The sequence below is a fragment of the Jaculus jaculus genome, chromosome 18 (genome assembly GCF_020740685.1).
Source record: "Jaculus jaculus isolate mJacJac1 chromosome 18, mJacJac1.mat.Y.cur, whole genome shotgun sequence".
Classification (NCBI taxonomy): Eukaryota; Metazoa; Chordata; class Mammalia; order Rodentia; family Dipodidae; genus Jaculus; species Jaculus jaculus.
In genome coordinates this window covers 49,923,406-49,948,617 of record NC_059119.1, presented here as the reverse complement: position 1 = coordinate 49,948,617, position 25,212 = coordinate 49,923,406, and the positions used below count along the sequence as shown (strand labels likewise).

General features: G+C 46.1%; 1 protein-coding gene across 4 annotated transcripts in view; it reads right to left on the bottom strand.

Annotated features, from left to right (window-relative positions):
• The window catches only part of Thada (THADA armadillo repeat containing), a 343,908-nt gene that overhangs the window by 102,243 nt on the left and 216,453 nt on the right, over positions 1-25,212 (bottom strand). For all 4 annotated transcript variants that reach the window (XM_045137566.1, XM_045137568.1, XM_045137567.1 and 1 more), the window contains one exon: positions 3,498-3,613. In XM_045137566.1, the coding sequence (XP_044993501.1) occupies positions 3,498-3,613 (116 nt within the window). The remainder of the gene's footprint in view (positions 1-3,497; positions 3,614-25,212) is intronic.

Sequence of the window (25,212 nt, the reverse complement as noted above, 5' to 3'; positions counted from 1 at the left end):
TGGCTTAGCCATTAAGGTGCTTGCCTGCAAAGCCAAAGGACCCAGGTTCAATTCCCCAGGACCCACATAAAGTCTGATGCACAAGGTGGCGCATGCGTCTGGAGCTTGTCTGCAGTAGCTAGAGGCCCTATGTTTTTACTCTTTTCTTCATTCTTCCCTCCCTCCCCTTCCCCTTTCCTCTTTTCCGTTTCTCTCTCCTCCCCTCTTCTCTTCTTTGAGTCAGGTCTTGTTATATAGTCCAGGTTGACTTGATCTTGGCAATACTCCTGCCTTAGCCTCCCAAGTGCTAGGATTATAGGTCTGTGCCACCACATCTGGCTTAGTCCAGTAAGTTTTTGAAAAGGAACACACAATGTACTTTCACTCTTTTACAAGCAAAGGAGATACTTGATAATATATTCACTTCTGAAAAAATTTAAGCCCAGTGTATTCCAACTCTATTTGAGAGAGAGAAAGGGGGGGGGGAGGAGAGACAGAGAGAGAATGGGCACGCCAGGGCCTCCAGCCTCTGCAAACGAACTCCAGATGTGTGCACTCCCTTGTGCATCTGGCTTATGTGGGGCCTAGAGAGTCAAACCGGGATCCTATGGCTTTGCAGGCAAGCGCCTTAACCATTAAGCCATCTCTCCAGCCTATTCCAACTCTTAACTAAATAAACATTTTGTTTCTCTTAGTCCTACTTGATGGGGCTTTTAAAGCCCATCTGGTCCGGGCAGGGTCTGTGATCCAGCTGGGACAAGAGAGCTGGACCTTGCAGATAGGAAGGGGCGTCGACTGAGCCATCCTTTGGGTCTGGCCCGGGTCCTCTTTCATGGAAGCCCCCGGCCAGCTTTCCCAGGCTGGTGGCTCTCTCCTTCTACTCCCCACTCTCGGCCTGGGCCAGCTAAGTTTTCCTCAGGAGTTGGTCAGCTGCCTCAGCCCCCAAGAGAGAGACAGTAAACTGGGTTGAAGAGGGAAAATGGAGAAGGAAGGGACTTGAAGGATTAATGAGCTGATTTCCATAAAGGCTCTGACATCTTGGAATGAAAAGCAGCCTGTAAGAGCAGAAGCTCAGTCCTTTATTCATGCCGGGCTGCCAGCTGGCCATCGCCTGAACTTCCCTGTCAACTCCAAGGCTATTGCTCAGCCACCTCACAGCAACCCTTATTAATCTTGCAAAACCAAAACACGAATATGTAACACAGGTCTTTATGTGCCCTCAATTTCAGAGCCCAAATTTTTTAAATGATTTAGTTATCCCATGGTTCCAGTGCATCTTAAAAAAAATCTTTGGGAACAAAAGGACAAATAACTACACCTCCTCTGAAGTTTTGTTCTTACTGGACCAAGGAATTCAGGCTAATGAACAAATAAATTATAGAAAACAAAAAGGGTGTCGGTGCTAAAATTTAAAACTTTTTTTGGAAAAACAATAATTTTTCATAGTTTACACTAAAAAGATACAGAGGATTCTTTAGTGAGCTCAATAGCACATTCGTCTTTCATGTGTAAATGACCAGGGACACAAAGGGGTCTCTTCAGTAGAATCTGGAATATTCTGCACTGTAACATCTTCATGGGAAAAAGCAAGGGAGAACGTGAAGATGGGTTGGTTTTGAGAAAGGACCATCAGCATCCCCAGTGGGTTCACGTGAGCGTGGAGCTGACTGGTGCAGACAACGCCTCCCAGAGCACAAAGGGAGCCTTCAGGGCTCCGGGGCACACTGCTGCTCCGCCACCTCCACGCGGGCTGCGGCGTCCCACGCGGGACCTGTGGGCTCTCCTGTCACGGTGCAAATACTGTGGAAGGGCTGCTTACGAGCACTGGAATGCAGTATGCCTTGGCGACAGGTCTTCCTTCCAAACCCTAGTCTAGGCTCTGAACACATCCGGATTAATACTTATAAAAGTGTGTTAGGGAGCAGGAGGAAGCCTGGGGTCAGGGAACCACCCATAGGCCACCCAGCAAGCGGAAAGTTCGCACTTGGATGATAGAGAGTTGACTGTATTGGAAAGAGAAAGTGGCTTTCCTGGACTCTGGGAAGGAAGGATAGGGAGCCATGGATTGCAGTGGCTCGTGCCTCTATTTTCTAAGCTGAGAAGAAGCAGAGAATGGGCCGCGGATGATGAGAAAGGAAAGCCCGAGTCGTCAGCGGCAATGGGGAGCACAGGCGAGGAGAGAGGCCAGAAGGACTTTCCAGCATGGCCGCGCCGAGCAGCCGTGCCTGGCCGGCCCCCTCAGGCGCTGCACAAGCCCCGTCCACCAAGCGCTGGCCTGCGGCTCCATCTCCTCCGTCCACCTGGCAAGAAAGCGCTGAAGGGCCAAGCTTCTGCCCTGAGCAGCTCGGGGCCAAGGGCTCCCAGGGCGGCTGTGGCGGCAAGCAGCATTTCCACACAGTGATTTCTGGAATCTTCACTTCCTGATGCTCAGAAGAAAATAACTAGAAGACCTAACCCGAATTAACTGGTAAACAGCTGAGGTGTAAATGAGTAGAGGCTCTGTTCTCCCAGGAAATGTGCTGGGGAGCCCGCAAACCTCACAGAAGGCAAATGGCACCAGACTCGGAGAATCATTTAGAGCCAAGCAGCTCCTACCTTAGTCTAAATATGGAGGAAACAAAGCTAGATGAACAATGAGGGGCTCGTGGGCTGGGAAATGCTCAGCGGGTTAGAGTACTTGCTAAGTCTGAAAGCTTGAGTTCGACCTCTAACCTGTCCTACCAGGATTTGGAGCCTCTAGCACAAATTTTGCATGCAGTGTTACAAAGGACACTCGACATATATTTAAATAGAAAATTACTTTATTCCTTCATCCTCTGTATTCTAAGTTCCAAAATAAACATTAGGAAAAAAAAAAAATCTGTGCCCACTCCTCTTTGCCTTGTATTTTCCCACTATGCCGTTGCCCACCTAACAAGCAGCAACTTCCAGTCCCTATTCCTGTTCAAATCCCACCTTTCCCTTTGCATCCATGCCTGTTCACATCCCCACCAATCTCTAATCTTTTAGCTGCCATGACATGATCCAGTCAGTTGTCGTTCAGTGTTACAATGTCTGTATAGGACTCGATACTTGGTGGGTATTAAAGATTAGTTGAGGGCTGGAGAGATGGTTTAGCGGTTAAGGTGTTTGACTGTGAAGCCAAAGGACCCAGGTTCGATTCCCCAGAGTCCACATAAGCCAGATGCACAAGGTGGTGCATGCATCTGGAGTTTGTTTGCAGAGGCTGGTGGCCCGGTGTGCCATTCTCTATCTGCCTTTCTCTTTCTCTCTCTCTCAAATAACTAAATAATTAAAAAACTATTAGTGGCCAGATGCCCCTTAGTAGTGCAGATATTTAGAGAACTTGTTAAGAAATATTTTTTTTCTTTACAACACAATCTTATAAGAGGATAAATACTCCATTAAGTTTGGAAAACTCATGCAAATGACTTTTAACACCCCCCACAACTGGACATCCCTAGACGTACTGCAACCCCTGATAACTCCTTGCTCACATGGGGTGGGCTTTAACATACCTCTTGGCCAGCCAGAGTTTGGCTTTGGTACAAACAGTGATGTCAGTCAGTTCCTGCTGAAAGTCTGAATTCATTCTGTGCTTGGAGTCTGTATAGGCTTGTAACAAATGAAAAACCTAAGCCAAAAATAGAGAAAAAGCAAGACTCTGCTGTGAAAACACGCTTTTCATAAACGCTCAGTTCTTCCCTTTTAGATTTCTTCCCAATCTTTCCACCCCCGCCCCCAGTGGAACAGCCCCCTGCAGACGAAGGCCCTGGTCTCTGCAGGAAAGTATGCTGGCTTGGGGGGACGGAGTACTGTTGAGAAACCCACGGCCTGACACCACACTTGTGTCCCCGGGTCCTTGGACAATTCCTCTGATTGGGAACTGCTTGATGACCAAACATTCACCTGCTACAAGTGTGCTTATCACTTAGCTGTCACTCAGGAAGTCTGTGGACTGATTCCAGCAAAGAGTTTCGATCCCCCCCCCCCCCGGAGGTAGAGTCTCGCTCTAGCCCAGGCTGACCTGGAACTCACTCTGTACTCCCAGTTTGGCCTTAAACTCACAGCAATCCTCTTATTTCTGTCTCCTGAGTGCTGGGATTAAGGGTGTGTGCCACCATGCCCGGTGTGATTATCTTTATGGCAGGAATCTTACTCAAAAATAAAATTAGTGCCCTTATTTTAAAACATTTTTAACAACTGTTTTTGAAATTTTATTTATTTATTTGAGGCACAGAAAAGAGAGAGAGAAACATATAGAGAGAAAGAATGGGTGTGCCAGGGCCACTGCAAATGAACTCCACACACATGCGCCACTTTGTGCATCTGTCTTATGTGGCTCCTGGGGAATCGAGCCTGGGTCCTTTGGCTTTGCAGGCAAGTGCCTCAACTGTTAAGCCATCTCTTCAGCCTTAACAAAGATTTTTGCTTAGCAGTTAAGGCATTTGCCTGCAAAGCCTAAGGACCCAGGTGTGATTCCCCAGGACATACATAAGCCAGATGCACAAGGTGGCGCATGTGTTTGGAGTTCGTTTGTAGTCGCTGGAGGCCCGGGTACACCCATTCTATCTGCCTCTCTCTCTCTCTCCAATAAATAAATAAAAAAAAATTTTGGAGGCAGGGTCTCACTGTAGCCCAGGCTGACCAGAAACTCACTTGGTAGCCCTAGGATGGCCTTGAATTCATGGGGCTCCTCCTAGCACAGCATCCTGAGTGCTGGGACTAAAAGATGTGCACTACCATGCCCAGCTAAAATGTGCCTTTTAAAACATTATTGATTTATTTGAGAGAGAGAGTGAGTGAGGAAGAATGGGCGCACCAGGACCTCTAGCCACTGGAAATGAACTCCAGATGCATGCACCATCTTGTGCATCTGGTTTTATGTAGGCCCTGGGTCCTTTGGCTTTGCTGGCAAGCACCTTAACTGCTAAATCATCTCTCCAGCTCTACAATGTGCCTCTTAAATCAAATCTTTGTACAGGAAACATGAGGTGTGAGTCTGCAGTGGTTTGCATATCTGAGTTGGCTAGAATGACGTGGGCTAAGGAGGCAGGCACACCAAGGCTGCCTCTGCAGACAGCGGGAGGTGGTGCTCGAAACAGACTCGGGAATCAGGGGAGTGGCGGCATGCGCACACACGGCACCTCATACTTAGCTGAAGGGCAGCACATGCCAGAATTAAACACAGAAAGGTAGGTCTGTTCTTTTTGTAATTTTTTTATTTATTTACTTGAGAGAAAGAGAAAGAGGTAGGGAGAGAGAGAGAATAAGAATGGATGAGAATGGGCACACCAGGGCCTCCAGCCACTGTAAATGAACTCTAGATGCATGCACCACTTTGTGCATCTGGCTTACATGGGTCCTGGGGAACTGGATCTTGGTCCTTAAGCTTCACAGGCAAGAGCCTTAACCACACCAAGCCAGCTTTGCAGCCCAGATATGTCATCATTCTAAAGCCTCTATATAGAATGATGCCACAGTTCTAATAGACAAGCAACACAAGCCACGCTGCAAGCGTGCATTCCAGTTCACACTCAGTAATGGCACTCACACCACCTCTATGTGGAGAATGAAACAATGAGGGGTCGATGAGAACCTGTGACCCGAGCTTCCATCAAGGACAAAGGTACACGTTGGAGAAATCCTTTGGTCTTCCCTCATCTATATTAAGAGGGGAGGAGTGAACGAATGAAAGTAAGTATAAACACACCAAGAACTTTAAATTCTATTTTCATGTTATTTTATTTCCATTGTATCCTCCACAGCTGCAGGGTCTTCCCAAGCAACCCGATTTTCAGTATTTCTCCTTTCTCACCTGCCTAGGAGGAGCTTGTCTTACAGTAGCTGAGTTAGCCACAGACGGACATGGTGAGGGAAAGGAAGAGTCAAGAGGCTGAGTCACCAGGCTCTGAATGGGTGAGCTGACAGGGTTTCCTGAGCCACACATCTGCAATCACTGTTAATGAGTCCATGCAGAGCACCTTCTGTTTACAGAATCATAAACCTGATTATTTGCCATATGTAACTTGTATGTAAGGGTCTAGGTTTGCACACAGAGGTCAGAGGACCACCACAGGTGTTACACGGTCCTTCCCTTCCACCTTGTTTGGGGTAGGCTCTCTTGTTCACTGCGTGTCCCCAGGCTACTTGGCCTGCAATTATCTGGGAGACTTTCCTGCGCGCGCCTCCTAGCGCACCGGTGCACCGGGACTACAAACGCCCACCGCCGGGTCTGTGTGTTACATGAACTCCAGGGACCGGAACTCGGGCACACGTTTGTGCTTCACACATCAAGCCCTCTCTCCAGCCCTGACTGTTACTTGATTCTTTTTGACAGTGTCTCATACTGTAGCTCGGGCTGACCTTGAGCTTACAGCAATCCTCCTGCCTCAGTCTCTCAAGTACTGGGATTAAAGCTGTGTGGTACCACACCCAGCTTCCTCTCTTCCTTCTAAAAAAAATATTTCTAGTCAGGCATGGTGGCTCACGCCTTTAATCCCAGCACTTGGGAGGCAGAGGTAGGAGGATCGCTCTGAGCTCGAGGTCAGCCTGGGCCAGAGTGAGAACCTCCCCCCCCCAAAAAAAAAGTCTATTTGCAAACAGAGAGATAGAAGGGAGACAAAGAGAATGGGTGTGTCGGGGACTCCAGTTGTAGCAAACAGACTCCAGATGCATGCACCACTTTGTGCATCTGGTTTTACATGGATACTGGAGAAGTGAACATGGGTCCTTAGGTTTTGCACACAAGTGCCTTAACTGCTAATCCATCTCTCCAGCCCCTTCTTTTTTTGAAATCAGGATCTCCTCTACATGAGTGGCAGAGGTTGCTCTTGAAGAGGAGCCTGATTCCACCTTCTGAGTGTCAGAATACAGGCATGTACCACAGCACCCAGTGTCATTACTTTTTCTTAAGCAGCAGTGACTACAGCAGCGCACACAATTCCCACGTGGATGCTAAACTGCTTGCTCTAATAGAGGATCTGTTATTTCAGGAGCACCAGATCCGGTGCTGCTCCCTCCTCACACCCTGCAAGGACCCAAACCACCCAGTTTGGAGTCTGGAGAACTGGGTCTGGCTAGGGCTTCTGTTCTTGTGTGGTGACTGCCAGAGGGAAAAATACCTCCCTCGACCTCAATCCCCACTGTCCCAAAAGAGCTGGCAAAGTTGCTGGGCCTTGCTTTCTTTTCTCCACAGCTGCACAAAACCAACCACCAGGGCTTTCATGGTGTCACAGGACTGTAATTAATCAGCAGACACCAGCAAAATACATGACTCTGGAATTTACTTGTAAAGAAGGCTGTGAGATTTTCAAATACTTCTCATTTAGAAGCAATCACTTCAAAAATAATTCCTGATGGATGTTTAAAACCCAGTCCTATATTTGCTCACCTTGCTTGGCAAAAACAAGACTGTTTTTGAAACGCTTGGTGGCTCTGGTTTATGAACATCAGCCTTCGTAAGGGTCCATCAATTCTGTCACCGTGGGTACAAACCAGACAACAATTGAGACCCTGGTTATTCACCGTGGACAGAGGGCGATCTGTTTACATGAGACAAATGGAAAGAGAAGTGCACTTAGAGGAGCCTGGAGAAGAAAGCAAACGGAAGGGAGGGAGCAATACAAATAAAGCACAGGCTCAGAGAGTGCAGGAAAACAGGCCGGGAAAGAGCAGGGAGGCCAGAGGTGAGCAGGAGAGGAAAGAGGGAGGTAAGCCAGTTGATGACATGGATTAACGTTTTTGAGGTGACGGTTTTCTCACGATACGTGGGGTGTTAGCCTCAAGGGTGAAACCATCTTTTGGCGTGATGTTCATGCAGAAAGCTAGGAGCCCCTGAGAAGGGCCAGCAGTTTCTCAGCCCCTAATGCTAGGAGAAGCAAGATGACGGCGCTCTCTTCCCCTTGCTTGTAGTGCTGAGCCAGACAAGTGTCAGAGAATCCAGGACTAACTGAACACACATGAGGATTCCGAGAGGTGGCATTTCAGGAGCCCCACGTTTATAACAGAATTCAAGCATCCAGTCCATAAATATTTATTAAACTACTATTCTTACCAGACGGCTCAAGCACTCCAGCAGAGAGCAAACAGCCCTACTCTCCGGCAGCTTATGCTCTGGTCACAGATAGACGGAACGTCACCGGCTTCCCTGCCACTGCCTGCCGGGGCGGGTCACCTGCACAGGTGCATCGTCACCACTGCCCGTCACGCTTGACCTCGCCCACCGGAGCCGGGTGTACAGCAGGGACTCAACGAGCGTTTCCCTGCACTCCTGTGTCCAGGACACAGTCCCATGCGTTTGGTGTTCGGCGTAGGTACCGACCTCTGCTCACAGAGGAGACACAGGACGGGCAGACACTGCGCCCTCACTCCAGCGTGCTGATCCAACGAGGACGCAGCAAGGCTAGACGCATGGCAGAGAATGGAGGGCACACACTTCAGAGCAGGGCAGACGAGGGTATAAACCCACTGCTAGCTACGGCCTTTACTTAACCCCCCAGTGGTGGGGACGTGAGTGCCTGAAACCTCAGATAATACTAAACCCTAAATATAGCATGCTTTTCCTACACATACAAAGCTATGATCAAGCTTGCCTTATAAATCAGTCAGTTATAGAGAACTAATAATAAAATAAGATAAATAAGTTATTTAAAACTTATGAATTGTTTTATTTCTGGAACCTTCTACTCTGTATCATTAGACTGCAGCTGGTTTTAGCTAACTAAAACAGCAGAGTGCCATGAATGGAGGGTGCCAGGAACAGTACCTTCCTTGTGTGGCTACAGAGAATTGAACACTGTGCGTGCACACACACGGTGCTTGGCACACACTAGGCACCTGATAAAATGTAGGGCCCCCCTCTGTGTTGTCTGTACCTCCTTTTCAGTCCCATTCCAGGGGAGTCAGGGGAGGCTCCGCAGAAAGACTGATATTCCTATTTGGCCTTGAAAAGAAACTCATCAGAGTCAAGGGAGAGTGTGCAAACAGGGGAAACTGAACTGAAAAAGACTTGAAAGGGTATTAAACTACTGGTATTGCCAACAAAGAGCAAGCTCAATATAAATTATAGACCTTAGTTAACAACGGCTGGTCAATATTGGGTAATTAACTGTAACACAGTATATCACTAGTAAAGATACTAGTGCTAGAAGAAAATTGGGGTTAGAAGAGAGGAATATATAGAAATTTCCTGCACTGCTGACTCAGTATTTCTTTTTTGCTTTTTTTGAAGTAGGGTCTTGCTCTAGCCCAGGTTGACCTGGAATTCATTGTGTAGTCTGAGGCTGGCCTCAAACCTATAAGAATCCTCCTATCTTAACCTCCTGAGTGCTAAGCAACATGCCTGCCCTGACTCAGTATTTCTGTAAATCTAAAACGGTTCTTAAAAGCAATATTAATTTAATTTAATTTTTTTTTCCGAGGTAGGGTCTCACTCTAGACCAGGCTGACCTGGAATTCCCTTTGTATTCTCAGGGTGGCCTTGGGCTCATGGCGATCCTCCTACCTCTGCCCCCTGAGTGCTGGGATTAAAGGCGTGTGCCACCACGTCTGGCTTAACAGTATTAATTTTCAAAAGTAAGCTGGTACTCACCCGGAAATAAGAAGTAGTGTGTGTGAGAAGAGCTTAGCCAGCATGGCCAGGGAGGTGGACTCAGACTGAGAACTACCTTATAGGCAACTTGAGGGAACGGGTCTGCCCAGTGGCCAGCAGAAACAGGCAGAGGGGAGGCTTCAGTGGGAGAAGACCACAATCTGGAGGGGTGTCGGGTTCAAGGCCAACAGTCCACGGGTCAAGAGGGGCTGCGGAGGCTTGGCCCGCACAGTACTGATGAACGAACACTTATGCACTTGGAGCTATCATGTCAAAATCATCCTCATTTCCAACTTCTGGAAAATCAGAAGATTTAGCTGTAGTGGACCCAGAGGGCAACAAGTCACTGGCTACAGCGGAGTGGTAGCAGCTGGCTCCCAAGCTGACAGGCCTGAGCTCTGGTCCACGAGCATTTCCACTCACTGCCAATCTGGTTGCTCAGGGAGTGTTAATATCATTCACCATTGCTCATGTACTCCCCCCCCCTTTTAAACTCTTGAAAAAAATCAAGAAGAAATCGAGATATTTACTAAGTCCAAGTGGATCAAAGCTCTGAAAGCAAAGGACAGACGAAGAGGGCCCAAGTTTATACTATGCCCCAGGCTCACTTACGTGCCTGGCAAGGACAGGAGTCTGATTCTGTGGCACCCTCCAGGCCATCCCACCTGAACTCCAGAGTGGAAGGGAGAGGAAAGCTCACAGTTGAGAGCCTTGTGGGGCTGCAGGGGCAGGGTGTGGCGACCGCTGTACACGGGGAGCTGAGCCCCAGGAACACTTCTAACTTGTGCAGCTGGCGAGTGAGGCCGCATTTCAAGACCAGGGTCACAAGGGAACCCATCCGCAGCGGATTTGAGAAAGAGGACTTAATGCACCTGAATTTAACATCTCATTTACTGAGATGTGTGATGGGAACATGTATGTGATAGTTTCTCTACTCCGGGTAATATATTATGTAAACCAGCAGTTCTTTTGAGACACAAGGGAACTTTATTAATCTCTTAATCACAATGGGACGCAGAGAGTACAGATAATTACTCCTAGGTTTAGTAAGTCCCTTGGAGCGCATTCAGAGATGCCATTAACAGCCGAAGACGGGAGAAAGCTCACGCAGCAGCAGCAGCCGTGACCACCTCGGGCTTGGGCCCATCCGTCTCACACTGGGAAGGGACGGTCCCTTAAGGGACTGTACTGCAGAAGGGGCTGGGAAGCGTTGCATTTCTTGCCCTGAAGACCCAAGCCTTAATGAAACTCCATACCAGGAACCTGGCAGCAGCTGCTGGCCCACCCATCCCCATGTCAAACATAAAGACACTGGTGGGTGGGAGGGGGCTCAGGCATCTGTACAAAGCATGGGGTCCATTTGGGAAGCTCAAAATCTTAAAAGCAACTCCATAGCACAAATGCAATGCTCTCTGAATAAATGCCATGGGCCTAAAAAAGCCATGAAGTAGTTTCCTGAAAAAAACTCGCACTGCAGCAGTAAAATATGTCTGGTTTATGCTGCTGGCCTAAAATAGTGACTTGTGTTAGACAAGATCAGGATGATAGATGGTTGTTTGGGAATGCAATGCTGAGATGGGTTTTCCTCTTCACCAAGCATGGCTTCCAGGCAAGTTTCCCCTTTTAAAGTCAACAACAGCTGAGCTCTAGAAGCCAGCAGGATCCAGCAATAACAGGCCAAGGTTAGGCAGGCCATGAAAAAGGCCAAGTCCAGTAAGAAAAGAGATGCTCGCTTCAAAGTCCAGACGTAACAGGGGTGAATATATTGTAGCCATTAGCCATCCTAAATGCTGAGAATCAACTAACCTATGCCTTGTTTTTTTTTTTTTTTAAGAGAGTGAGAGAGAGAGAGAAAGAGAGAAAGAGAGAGAGAGAGAGAGAGAGAAAGAGAGAGAGAGAAAGCACGCATATGAAAACAGGCATGCCTCCAGGCCACTGCAAACAAACTCTGGACGCATATGCCATATTGTGCATCTGGCTTACATGGGACCTGGAGAATGGAACCTGGGTCCTTTGGCTTTGCAGGCAAGCACCTTAACTGCTCATCCATCTCTCCAGCCCATAACCTTTTGCCAGTGGATTTTCTTAAAGATGAGTCCTATCTTTTCCCTTTTTGCCACATGCAGACTGGGAGAATACTCATGGTTCTATCACATTCAGGCCAGAATAAGACTTTTCTCTCTGCTATTCTGCCGGCTTCCCTCAGTCCAGCTCCACCCCTCCCCCCACCAAAGCTAAGCCAGTGCTGCCTTTTTCCAAGCTCCATGTTTACACAGGATTTTCTTTCGGCTGGTAAAACATCTGTATTTTTTCAGGGACTTAAATAAATGACCTATGCCGGGAATGTACAGTATAGGGTGATGTCAGGCTCCCTTCTCTTCTCGACTCACTGGGCAGAACAGGCAAACATTGTTTCAGCCTGTAGCTGGGAATGTGAATATTTATCCTGTCGACTTGATTCAGACAAACAGAACTAAAGGCAGGCAGGCAGGCAGAAGTATTTTATGGCTTTAAGTCAGACTGAAAAGGGGGGTGGGGAGGGGGATGGCTAAGGGAAGAATCTAAACTTTCTGATTCACAGAAACATGCCTCATCACAACTGCTGGGAAGCGGGTACAGCAAACATTTAACAGGCAGGTTGGGTTTACATGTGTGTAGGAGAGGCGATGGGAAAGCAAGGAAGAAAAGCTCTCCAACTTCTATGTCAGCTCCGAACATTGCAGTGAGGGTTGCGGGATCTCTTTTCTGCTTGAGGCATATTAACCGGAACCCGAGGTAGACCACAGGATTCTCAGGAGCACCCCTCTTGTTGTTTGAGCTTGTTGGGCACACGCTGAACCTGCTTATGTCCTGGGTACAGACAGCTCCATGAACTGTCTTGTCGACAGTACAACTGTCCTGGGCTGGGAGTCAGTGTGTTCTAGAGGCAGAGACTAAAGGACACCTGGGCTCCTGAGACAGGTCATCTACTACATCAAGGGCTCAGTGGCCATGTGCCCACAATCACCCCACAGACTGCAGGCTAGGAGCATTTAAAGTGGCCGTGTCCTCAACTCTCTCCTTGTGTCTGAGATGAGAACACAGCCCCGGGAGGCTCTTGGAAAGTTCTTGAAGGGTGCTGCTGCCACCAGGACGGAGCACTAATTACAGCACAATGACCTCCTACCTGACTCACTTGGGGAGAGTCATGGGAAGCGGACCACAGATAGACTGAAGGACTAAAACATAAGAAGACACACCAGGTCTGTGTGATGCGTAAAAATCCACTTTGTGTTGCACCTTTCCTTCTTTTCTGGAACATTCCACTGTCCTGGTCAGAAGCCTAAAGACCGTACCTAGATGATGAAAATAACCCAACTGTAATACTCTCCCTCCAATACCTAATGTTACATCTAGCAGTCAGAAAGCTTTTAAAATCCAAGCTCTGAGGGAATCACTCTTATATTCAAAATCCATCAAAGACTTTCAGCTTCTTCAAGAACATGCTGGACACAGACAGCTCAATGTGGCTTTCCCGTTTGAACTCCTACTGCCCCAGCTCACGAATGACTGCTCCCAGGCCTTCTTCCCTCCCCTGCCCTCCTCTACTCTAAGGATGGGTTCCCGTTCTTGACAACTGTCCAGGATGGTCCTCAGATTTCTTCCTCTCGTCTCGAACCTAACCCCCAGAGCTCCATGGTGCCCTCCCTGCTCCAACCTCACTTACCAAGCCTTCTGAGTTGCATCCACTGTGACCCACCTGCCCGAGACTCTCATTTCCTCCTTCGTGCTCTGGTGGCTCATTTCATCATAGTTGTGAACGCTTTAACGTTGTGGGTGGGGCTGGGGGTTGAACCCAGACCCTTTTCATGACAGTACCCTTAGAAGAATAGAACTCTTTGAAGCAAAGCACTGTGTTTTGTTCTTCAGAGTTCCCTGGGACTCTAAGGACATGGAGTTTCTTCTGGAGAGGAGAATATTCAGTACTGATTTGGAATTCTATCACCCGATCCTTTATGACAGGTGGCAGGAGAACTTCAGTTTGCAACAACAGCTGGGATACTAAAAGCCACCTCTCCAGTCTCTTCCCACTCAGCGAAGGTGGGGAAATGACAGTGACCAGACATTCCTTTTGAAACCACCTTGGTACAGCACTCCAAATTTTACATTGCAATCAGGAGTCTCCAAGGGCCCTGAGCTTTTAGGAAAAGGTAAGGTTTAAAAAGTATTGTATATAAAATGGGCTGGAGAGATGGCTTAGCGGTTAAGCGCTTGCCTGTGAAGCCTAAGGACCCCAGTTCAAGGCTCGGTTCCCCAGGTCCCACGTTAGCCAGATGCACATGGGGGTGCATGCGTCTGGAGTTCGTTTGCAGTGGCTGGAAGCCCTGGCGCGCCCATTCTCAATCTCTCTCTCTGTCTCTTTCTCTCTCTCTATCACTCTCAAATAAATTAATAAAAAATGAACAACAACAACAAAAAGTATTGTATAAGTTGGGTATGGTGGCACATGCCTTTAGTCCCAGCACTCGGGAGGCAGAGGAAGGAGGATCACAATGAGTTCGGGGCCACCCTGAGACAAACTGAATTTCAGGTCAGTCTGAGCTACAGTGAGATCCTACCTCGAAAAAACATAAATAAATAAAAATAAAAATAAGGAATATGTAAACTGGGCTGGAGAGATTGCTTAGTGGTTAAGGCCTTTGCCTGCAAAGCCTAAGGACCCAGGTTCAATTCTCCAGTACTGATGTGAGCAAGTTGCACAAGGTGGCGCATGCACCTGGAGTTCATTTGTATTGTCTTGAGGCCCTGGTATGCCCATTTTCCTCTCACTCTCTCCTCCTTTTCCTCTCTCAAATAAATAAATTTAAAAGAAGGTTTTTTTTTTTTTTTTAAGTGATGTATCAGCTGGAGAAATGGTTTAGTGGTTTAAGGCACTTGCCAGCAAAGCCAAAGGACCTAGGTTCAATTACCTAGGACCCACCTAAGCCAGATGCACAAGGTAGTACATGCATCTGGAGTTTATTTGCAGTGACTGGTAGCCCTGGAGTGCTCATTCTCTCTGTCTCTCTCTGCCTCTTTTTTCCTCTCTCAAATAAAAAAAAAATGTAATATTAAAAGTGATGTATAATCAATCTTGATCCAACAGAGAAAAAATGGTTTGCACACAAAAATGTAAAGTTTGCTAAACACTGACAAAATACCTGTTATAACTAAAGAAGTTCTATCACTTCTTTTTTTTCCCAATTTTCATTTAAAAAAATTCTTTTTTATCAAAGAGAGAGCGAGAATTGGTGCACCAGGCCTTCAGCCACTATAGCTGAACTCCAACGGATGTGCCATTTTGCATGCATGTGTGACCTTGTGTTACATTGTGAGTCTGGCTTATGTGGGACCTGGAGAGTTGAACATGAGTCCTTTGGCCTTGCAGGCAAGTCCCATAAATGCTAAAGCATCTCTCCAGGCCCACCAACTTTCATTTCTGTAAAGTCATGTATAAAAAATTTTAATTATACATAGCATGTTTGTAAAATAAATTTCTGTTTAAGCCTCTCTCTTTTAATCCTTTATATACATGTATGTTTACTTAAGAGTCAGAAAGTGAGTGAGTATGGGTACGTCTGGCTTCATGTGGGTACTGAGGAATCAAACCCCAGGCCAGCAGGATTTTTAAGCAAGTGCCTTTAACTCAGCATTTGGGAGGCAGACTTAGGAGGATCACTATGAATTCAGGTCAGCCTGAGACTACAGAGTGAATTCTAGGTTGGGCTGGGCTAGAGCAAAACCCTACCTTGAAAAACAAAAAAAAAGTAGGCTAAACCAGAGCAAAATATTTTCCAGGTCCTCTCTTAACAACACAACTGACAGCAGTTGAATTAAAAATGGCATGGATTCTCAAACTAGCTTAAGTCACAGCATCTTCAGTACCTCAATCATGTTTCCATGGTGCCCTCTAGACCAAAGGAAATTCCTAATAGTTCTAAGGTATTAAGTGGGTAGGTTAAAACAATCCAATTAGTATTTATGCCCTAACATAAATACCATGGCTGTTTGCAAAATCATACAGCTAAGTTTAAAGAATGTCTGTGCATTACTTCATTCTTAACCACAATACTCACTAATGGAATGTATGTTCCCATAACTTCCCAAGTCTTGGAGTCACTGGACTCTACCACTCTTATTTCTGTTCTAAGTGTATTTCTTGTGGCACTTACTCTCTTTCACAGCAACTATCAAGGACTCAATTTTACAAAGATATAACATCATCAAATGAAATATGCTATAAACTAATATAAGCTACATTGAGCTATTATTTCACATGAAGTCTGTCTGATGGCAAATATCACTGTGTATCCCCTGAAATTTTTAAATATGCTTTCTTTGGCACGCACCTTGAGAATTGCAAATATTTAGCAAGGACTATAAACAAACAACTCACAGATGAAATGCAAATAGTCAATAAACATATAAGAAATTATTTCATTTCATTGTGGCTTCAAGAACATATATATATATGCATATATATATGCATATATATGCATGCTTATATATGTATGTATGTATGTGTGTGTGTATGTATGTATGTATATATATATATATATATATATATATATATATATATATATATATATTCCCCCCCCCCCCACAGGTAAGGTCTTGCTCTAGCCAAGACTGACCTGGAACTCACTATGTAATCTTAGGCTGACCTCAAACTCACGGTGATCCTCCTACCTCTGCCTCCCTGAGTGCTGGGATTAAAGGCGTGCCCCCACCATGCCCAGCAAGAATTACAATGTAGCAATTTAATTTTTCCTTTTAAATTGTATTTTTTAGTTAGCATTCAAAGTAATGTCACACACATATGTGTGTATGTATATGTGATATGTATGCATGTAATTTTACTTCTCTGCTGCCCTTCCCAATTCACCTTACTTCCCAAAGTATTTGCAACAACAAGAATTTGGCATATAATTTTTTTTGAAGAGGTTAAGACTCAGTTAATAGTTGGCTAAGAAAATAAGCATTCTACTTCATCACTGAATTATAAATTGTCATAGCATTTTTGGATGGCAACCAGCAGACGATACTGTTATACACACAATGTATTTCCCATTACAATGGTGACCCATGGAGCTAGGAAAACAGTTCTGCCAGTTTAGCAGTTGGTATCAAAATGGAAGCCATGTACTTTCTTCAGTCTCACAATGCTCACTTCTAGGAGTTTAACTTGCAGCCACACTTCCAGGTGTGGGCAAAGATACAGATGTTCGGGGCTGATGTTTACCAGTGTTGTTCCTGACAGTAAAAACAGATGAGATCAGGCACGCCCAAGGTGCTGTGGCCACAGACCAACAGGAAAATGTAGAAATGACCAATCCAGGGTGGTTGAAAAAATGATGGGGTATTCCTTTAAGTACAACCAAACTGTATGGTAATTAAAAAGAATTGTGGGTTTATATGGACTTAACTAAAAACATCTCTAAGTCACATTGTTAAGTGAAGAAGGAAGCTATAAACATACTGTGATCGTATTTTCACTTGAATAAAATACTAAGAATAGGGGTTGGATTTTTATATTGAATGTAGTAAATTTGTTCAATTCATAAAGCCTAAGAATAAGAATGAGCTACTGTTTTTAAGCTTTGTCTTTTGAAATAATTACCAATTCATTTTACTTTTCAAAATAGTGGTTCATGTACCTTTTGCTCAGCTTCCCCCCCCAGCAACGATGTAACCGCAGACTCCTCTCAGACGGTCGAGTAAGCTGGGCACAGCAGTGTGTATGTCCAACCCCAGCACTTGGGAGGTGGAGGCTGAAGAATCAGGAGTCCTGGGCCACCCTTAGATACCTAGCATGTTCAGGCCCAGCTCCAGCTACATAAAACCCTGTCTTAATCAAAATAAAAGCCAGAAAATTCATATTATTCTTAACCACGTGCCTTAATCAATTTTAATCTTTTATATGCAATTGAATATATGGAGGCCAACTTTAATCCCATGTGTGGATTTGTGTAACTGTCTCCACAACCAAGATATAGTATGGGCCTATCACCATAAAGGAAGAGCACCTTACTTTTGGAATCACAATGAAAATCAAAAGGAACTTTTCAAATCATCAGAACTGAGAGCATCCTGAGATATTCCCAAGGCTCTTCCATGCACCCTCCCACGGCAGTCAACAGTCAGTTCAGCCTCCCGAGTGTTACGGTTCGCTGTGTGCCACCACAATGGACTTGTGTTCGCATCCTCTGACCAGTGGGGCTGAAAGGAGCAGACCATTTCCTGAGTCACTGAGGGAGAGACAGCAGTGTTTCTGAGGCTTACAGTGGCACCCCAATATCTCTAGCAAGCAAGGCCAAAAGAAATGTAAAGATGCTGTGTTAATTTACACCTTACTTGTTTTAAATAAGCTATGTATATATTCTTGTAAAAAAAAAGTTGGAGCTGGGCATGGTGGCACACACCTATTTAATCCCAGCACTCAGGAGGCAGAGGTAGGAGGGTCGCCGTGAGTTCGAGGCTATCCTGAGACTACATAGTGAATTCCAGGTCAGCCTGGGCTACGGTGAGACCCTACCTCAAAACAAAAAAAACTTTGAATCTCAGAAAACAGTGGCACCCAGTCTCTGGTCTTTCAGGCTGGCCAGGCGCGTTACCTAGGCTACTCGAAGAGGGGGTCGAGGCACACGGAGTGGGCACTGCCCTGCAGCCCCGCCCGCCGGCGCCTGCGGGAGTCAGCCTCGGGAGTCTGCTGGCTTCCCACGCACGGTGCTAACAGACCCGTTTCTCTTTTTGAAAAATGAATATGGCATGTTTTTCACTCTCAGTTACAGCTTATTTCAAAGGCCATCAAAGTAAACAAAAGGAAAAGACTGTGACTCTTTAAAAGTCAAAAAGTGACAACTGTTTATAAAGTGACTGTTTATATTTTCACATGGAGGAAGGGAAAATAAGATTTCTCTAAGGCCCTAGGAATGGAGATTTGGGTGGCTTCCCCTCCTCCACTCCCAGTTTGTTTGTTCATTTGCCACTCAGCACCTCCAGCAGCGATGACCAGAAACATCTGCTGCATTCATCTGTGCGGAATTGTGAGTCTCTTGGCTGGCTGGGGCTTGTGGAATAAAGCAGGCAATGTCTCAGGTGAAGGCCTCGAGAACCCTTTTACTGATAACCGTACCTCCCACGGGTCTGCCCAAAGCCGTCCACGTCGGCGGCTCCAGACCCTGAGCGCAGCCTCCCTCCTCAGAGGTCACCTTTGTTCAGGGAACTGTAATTCCATGAGGTCTCAACGAAATGAAGGGCCAGTGAAATTAATCCCTACGACTCTCCTCTGATCTCCAAGAGATCAAAACCCTTTCATTCATGAGTTTTCGTGGCTGAGCTGACAATGAACTCTGGACCATCAGCACACATGGGCCTCAAACTAGATTTCGTATCTGTTACTAGGCATATCCCATGACAAGACCCAGACAATATTACAGTAACCATCTATCTAAAAGGCACTTTTTATAGGGCATGCTGCATGAATTCATTAAAATGTAATTCTCTATTTTAAAGACTTCCTATTATTTTACTTTTTCCATTAGGGCTCAGCTTATTAACTTGCTCTGTGAATTTCTCCCCGACAACTCCAGGTCATGGCCGTTTCTCCCCATTCTCTCATCCCACACCATTTACTATCTGAACCACTCCTTTGGCACCTAACAAATGTTGCCTTGGTTGCTTTTTATCTTTTTATGTAAACTATACGGTTTTATCTCTCATAGTGTTCCCAGAGTGCAAAAGTTTGTTGATTTCATTTAAATTTGAGGCAATTACCATGTGGGCCGAGATAACTGGTATTCCCAAGGAAACGGTGAACTGTGAAAGTAAATAGCAAGACTGCCTGCATTTGGGAGGCGGAAGGACTCAAGAGATCGAGGCCTGCCTGGGCTACATATTGAGACCCTGCCTCAAGAAACAACAGGGAGCCGGGCGTGGTGGTGCACACTTTTAATCCCAGCACTTGGGAGGCAGAGGTAGGAGGATCGCCGTGAGTTCAAGGCCACCCTGGGACTACAGAGTGAATTCCAGGTCAGCCTGAGCTAGAGTGAGACCCTACCTCAAAACATAAAATAAAATAAAACAGGGAACTTACTACGGTGGCAATGCTAAATAGATAGCAGGTCAAAGTGCCTTCTAAATACTTATATTTATTTCTGTAGATTACTACTGCTTGAGGCCTGGATCACAGAGGTTTCTTTCTACACTGGGCAATAGTCAATACAGAGATGCATAGCTGGCTGAACTGCTAAGAGTGACAACTATGTGCTCAGCTTCACACAGAACATGAAAAGCAGCCTCTCCAAAGCACAGGGAACCTTGTGTGTGGGGAGGGGGCAGGGGAGAGAATGTCAGAGCTGAAGGCTGGGAAGGTGGACAGAAAAATGTGCTTTTGTTATTACCATGGGATATTTTTTATAATCATGGAAAATGTTAATAAAAATTGTGAAAAAAAAAACTAATGGGGAAAGGACGGTGTGGGTGCATAGATGGACAAGCAGAGAATGAGTTAGGAAGCCCAGTGTCAGTGGATATTGTTTCCTGGTGCAATGTGAACTCTTTGCTTATCTGTGTATTCACACCGCCCTTACCACATGTGGTTGTTTTTGATTTAACCCTGTCTAGTTGGAAAGAAAGACATGAGTTGACATTTTTTCCCAATTCACTGCTTGATTTCACTACCCTTCTACCATGAACCCTGATTGCTTCTCTTTTTCAAAACGAATGTGTCTTGGGCTGAAGAGATGGCTTAGTGGTTAAGGCATCTGCCAGCAAAGCCAAAGGACGTCGGTTTGATTCCCCAGGGCCCACGTAAGCCAGATGCACAGGGGGCACATGCATCTGGAGTTCTTTTGCAGTGGCTGGAGGACCTAGTACACCCATTCTCTCTCTCTCTCACTCTCTCAAATAAATAAATAAATAAAAATAAAAAAAAAAAGAAATGTACTTTTGTGGCTACGACACGGCTGTTATACTCATGAACTTACAGAAGCTGTGGTTTCCTGCACAAAACTAAGCCTATCAATACTTCAACATTGATGGGGGAAGGATACAGGAGACCCCAGACCTTCCAGAGTAAGCCAGTGGTTTCTGGTAGACGGGAACCAGGTGCATCTGTGGTGTAGCCACTGGTAAGTTGCCCACTACAGAGTGAATAACCTTCCACCCATGACCATGCAAAAAGCCCTAATTTAATGCTGTGGGTTTAGAAAAAGGTGGGGGAGGAGAGATGGCTTAGCAGTTAAGGTGCTTGCCCATGAAGCCTAAAGACCCATATGTGACTCCCCAGATCCCATGTAAGCCAGACACACAAGGTGATGCATGTGCACAAAGTGGAACATGCATCTGGAGTTTGATTGCAGTGGATGGAGGCCCAGGCATGCCAATTCCCTCTCTCTCATAACAACAACAACAAAAAAAAACCAAAACGAATGCAACCAAAAAAAAAAAAAAGGCATAAAGTAAGATGACTACTGATGGGGAAAAAGAAAGGTGCTAATGGGAGGGGGAGAAGAGAGAACAATTGAGGGAAGAAAAAGATCAAAATGCTATTTATATACACATACGCAAATAGAAAAAAAAAAACCACAACTAAAAGCATCAACAACAAAAATGCCCTACCCTACAAATGTTCAGGTGTGATAAGGCAAGATGACCGAGACCTCAGCACTGGAATATGCTTGTGTGACGGGCCAAGTTATTTACAAGAATTCATGACCTCACACCCTTTTTGAGGAGTTGGGACCACTCATGAGTGACCACTGAGACTGGGCCTGCCTACGTTCTCCCAGAGAAGGAAGGGTGTGGGAAGGCCATCAGGGTGCCCCAGTGCTAGCAGTATGCAATGATGCACGCGGTCTCGTGGCCTCAAGGGGAGATGGAATATATAGAGGGGAAACGATCCGGGGACTGGGAGCTCCGTGTAAGTCGCTGTGGGAAGGTCCTCAACCATGCTGGGGTTCTTGGTGACATGGCTGCTTTGGGGCCTCCATGCTCTGTAAGTAACCCTAGCAAACTCGACGGTTCACCAAAACTGGTTTTGGGATGATCATACTTTGGTCTGCCGCCTGTGCCCTATCTGGGGTGAACAGACCTGAGCTCGCATCTCCCAGAGGAAAAGTTTCATGCAACACGAGGAAGCTCATACTCTTCTAAGGCAGTGTCAAGCTCTGAAGCTATTCTTCTTCGAGCTAGTTATTTGTTGAATGGACAGATGAATGAAACAAAGACACTTAGTTACCACCCACTCACCAAATGTAAGCCTCTTCTACTATATTGCTGGAAGGCACTGAGGGTTATGTTTGGGAAGGTTCAGAGTTACTATGGGTTTCTGACTACAAATGAGCCACCCAGCCCATTACTGGGACAGAATGCACAGGGCAAGAGGACATTCCTCTTGGTTGCCACCATTCATTATTGAGAAACTTCTGGCATTCAATCAGTGGCCCTAAAGCCAGGAAGACTTTACCCATGGGCCATCTGACAACATCTAGAACATTTCTGGTTGTCACAACCTAAAAGTAGGCACTACCAGTATCTAGTAGGTGTTGTTAGGTTATGCATGGTACAATCCTTCACAACATAGCATCAACCAGCCTAAAATGGAAGGAATACTGATGTGAGATGCCCTGGACAGCTGTCAGGTCCCAGACTAGGTTGATGACCTTCAGAAGTTATTTAGCTTTTTTGAGCCTTACTTTCCTTATCTTTATGTGAAGCTAGTAAGACAATGCCCAAAGGGTACCATGTAGTCTAAAAAGTAGTTGATGTGAAAAGTGTTTGGTGATTACTCTTTAAAAAAAAAAAAATTAGTCTTTCTTATCAATGGATGATGTTCCCAGGTGTGGTTTTAATTTTGCCAGGCAATTTATGGCACCTCACGCTCTGCAGCAAAGAGGCAAACTTTAAAATAGGGTTAGTAAGTGCACTCACATTTTAAGTGTTTCCCAAATAACCCAAATCAGATATCACTTTAACAAATACTTTTAGGTTCTACTTGGATCATTTCCTGGGTGAATGTGACCAGTTTGCATTTATTTTATACAAAGGAAGCAATGTCTTCCCTATGTATATATTTATATTGTACAGGCTTATGTTCTTATATCATAGTCTATTTTTAGGTTACCAATATGTGTGCATGCATCCATTATCTTTCTAAGAGAAAGAATCTTTAAATATTTTTTAAAATTTATTTGCGAGAGGACAAAGAGGGAAAAGGAAAGGGGTGGAGGGAGGGAAGGAGGAGAGGAGAAGAGAGACTGGAATGCCAGGGCCTCCTGCCACTGCAAATGACCTCCAGATGCATGTGTACTTTGTAAAGCTTGCTTTACATGTATATTAGAAATTGAACCCAGGAAAGCAGGTCTTGCAAGCAAGCCCCTTTAACCACTGATCCATCTTTCCAGCCCTAGAAGAAAAATATTTATTTTTATTTTTAAAAATTAGTTATTAATTTATTTGAGAGAGAGGAAGGGAATGAGAGAATGGGTATGCCAGGGCCTCCAACCACTGCAAACAAACTCCAGATGCATGGACCACTTTCTGCATTTGGCTTACGTGGGTCCTAGGGAATTGAACCATGGTCCTTTGGTTTTGCAGGTAAGCACCTTAACTTCTGAGCCATTTCTCCAGCCCTAGAGGAAGAATCTTGAAACACTTGTTTACTCAGACACACTGAAGGGGCAAGAAGAGCAAGGAAGGGATTTCTGGCCTGACTCAAAGGGATGCCCTTAGACTGTGGCAACCAGTGAGTCAGTCACTTATCACTGGAATGACAAGCGCACTGACTGAGCTCAGCTGATACTATGAGGAAGCGAGCAAGAGGCTTCCTCTTAGGGGAACCTTGGTTCATACATGTGTGACAGGGCCTCTGATGGGCTAATGCAGTCTCTTAGGATGCGAAAGTCATCTTCTGAGGACTCATTTTCCTCGTAGGTAAGTGAGCTTTGCAGGCAATGCGCCAGAGTTGAGGGCCCAGCAGAGCTGTTAAGACTGACTCCCCCTACCCACCTCAACTCTTCCCAGCCTCAGCCGCACTCACATTCAAGGGCAGATAATTCCCTGTTGTGGGGATGCCTCGTGCATTACAGCATGCCCACCAGCCGGGGCCTCTATGGACTGCACGCTGACACATACCTGTGCTGGCTGGAATGTCCATGGCCCCATAGCCTCAGGTGTTTTTGACTAAGTTTCCTACTTAGTCCTCCGTGGAGGAGCCTGCTGGAGGAGGTGTGCGTGGGGCGGGTGGTGGACCATGAGTCCAGCTCTAAGATGTGTGTCCAGTCAGCTCCCGCTTGCGGGTGCCAGCTGTTGTCTCTCTGCTGTGGGTGTGTGACGAGGTGAGCCTTCTCTCTCTGCCGCGGTGAAGCTTCCCCCAGGACCTGTCAGCCTGGAATAGCCCTTTCCTTTCACAAGCTGCTTCTGGTTGGCTGTTGGTCCAGCAACAGGGAGGTACCGGCAACACACCACCGACTGTGACCACCAATGATCTCCGGATGCTGCCAGTGGGGAAATGGCCTCTGGGTGAGAACCTCCGCTCTAAGTACTGCAGTCCTTTTCTCTACTTTCAGGAGATGACACTTAGTAGGGTTCATGCCCGTCTCAGCTCCCGGCTACGGAAGCAGAAGGAACTACAGGTATTAAGGGCCTGGGGTGGAGAGGCCCAGACACAGCGGAGGCACGCGGGTTAGGGCTGAGTAGCCAAACGACAGCTGCGTGCATACCGCGAAGCTGGAGCCGCAGGCTGGCTCAGGCCTCGGGTTTACAAACCGTGTTGAGAAAGTTAGATTATTTTATGTGTGATGATAAATGACCAAAGGTTTAAAGCAGTAAATTAAGTTTATCTCATCTGTTTTACAAAGACCCTTCTGCCCTATACAGCAAAATGACTGAAGTGCAAGAGACTAAGCAGAGACCAGACGTGAGACAAATGCAGTCTTCCAAGAAAAACACGAGGATGGGGCTGGAGAGATGGCTTAGCGGTTAAGCGCTTGCCTATGAAGCCTAAGGACCCCGGTTCGAGGCTCAGTTCCCCAGATCCCACGTTAGCCAGATGCACAAGGGGGCACACGCGTCTGGAGTTCGTTTGCAGAGGCTGGAAGCCCTGGCGCGCCCATTCTCTCTGTCCCTCTATCTGTCTTTCTCTCTGTGTCTGTCGCTCTCAAATAAATAAATAAATAAAATTAAAAAAAAAAAAACAAAAAACACGAGGATGGCTGAGACAGGAATGGAAGCGTAGAGGTCAGGAGCACGGAACAGAGGATGCTGGTGGACTGGTTAGAAACCAAGCCAGAGAGAAGGTAGGGATGAAAACGTGTCCTCCACATTTCCTCTTGAAAACTGGGTGGATGGTGGTGCTCTTTATGGAGAACAGGAAGGTTAGTGAAGGACCAGGATTCAAAGTAAGCCAGGAGGAAAATTAAACTAGCTTGCATTTGCTCACATGGGAAAACGCTGTTTTCTGACTAAACAGGGGCACAAGAAAGAAAATGTTCAGGCCAGTAACTTTATGATTTATCTAAGGGGACAGTCACACCCCATGGGATTAGGGTCTAAAGCCAGTGGGTAAGGTCAATATTGCATGTGCTAAACATCACTACTGAATCATAGGACAGTACACTCTC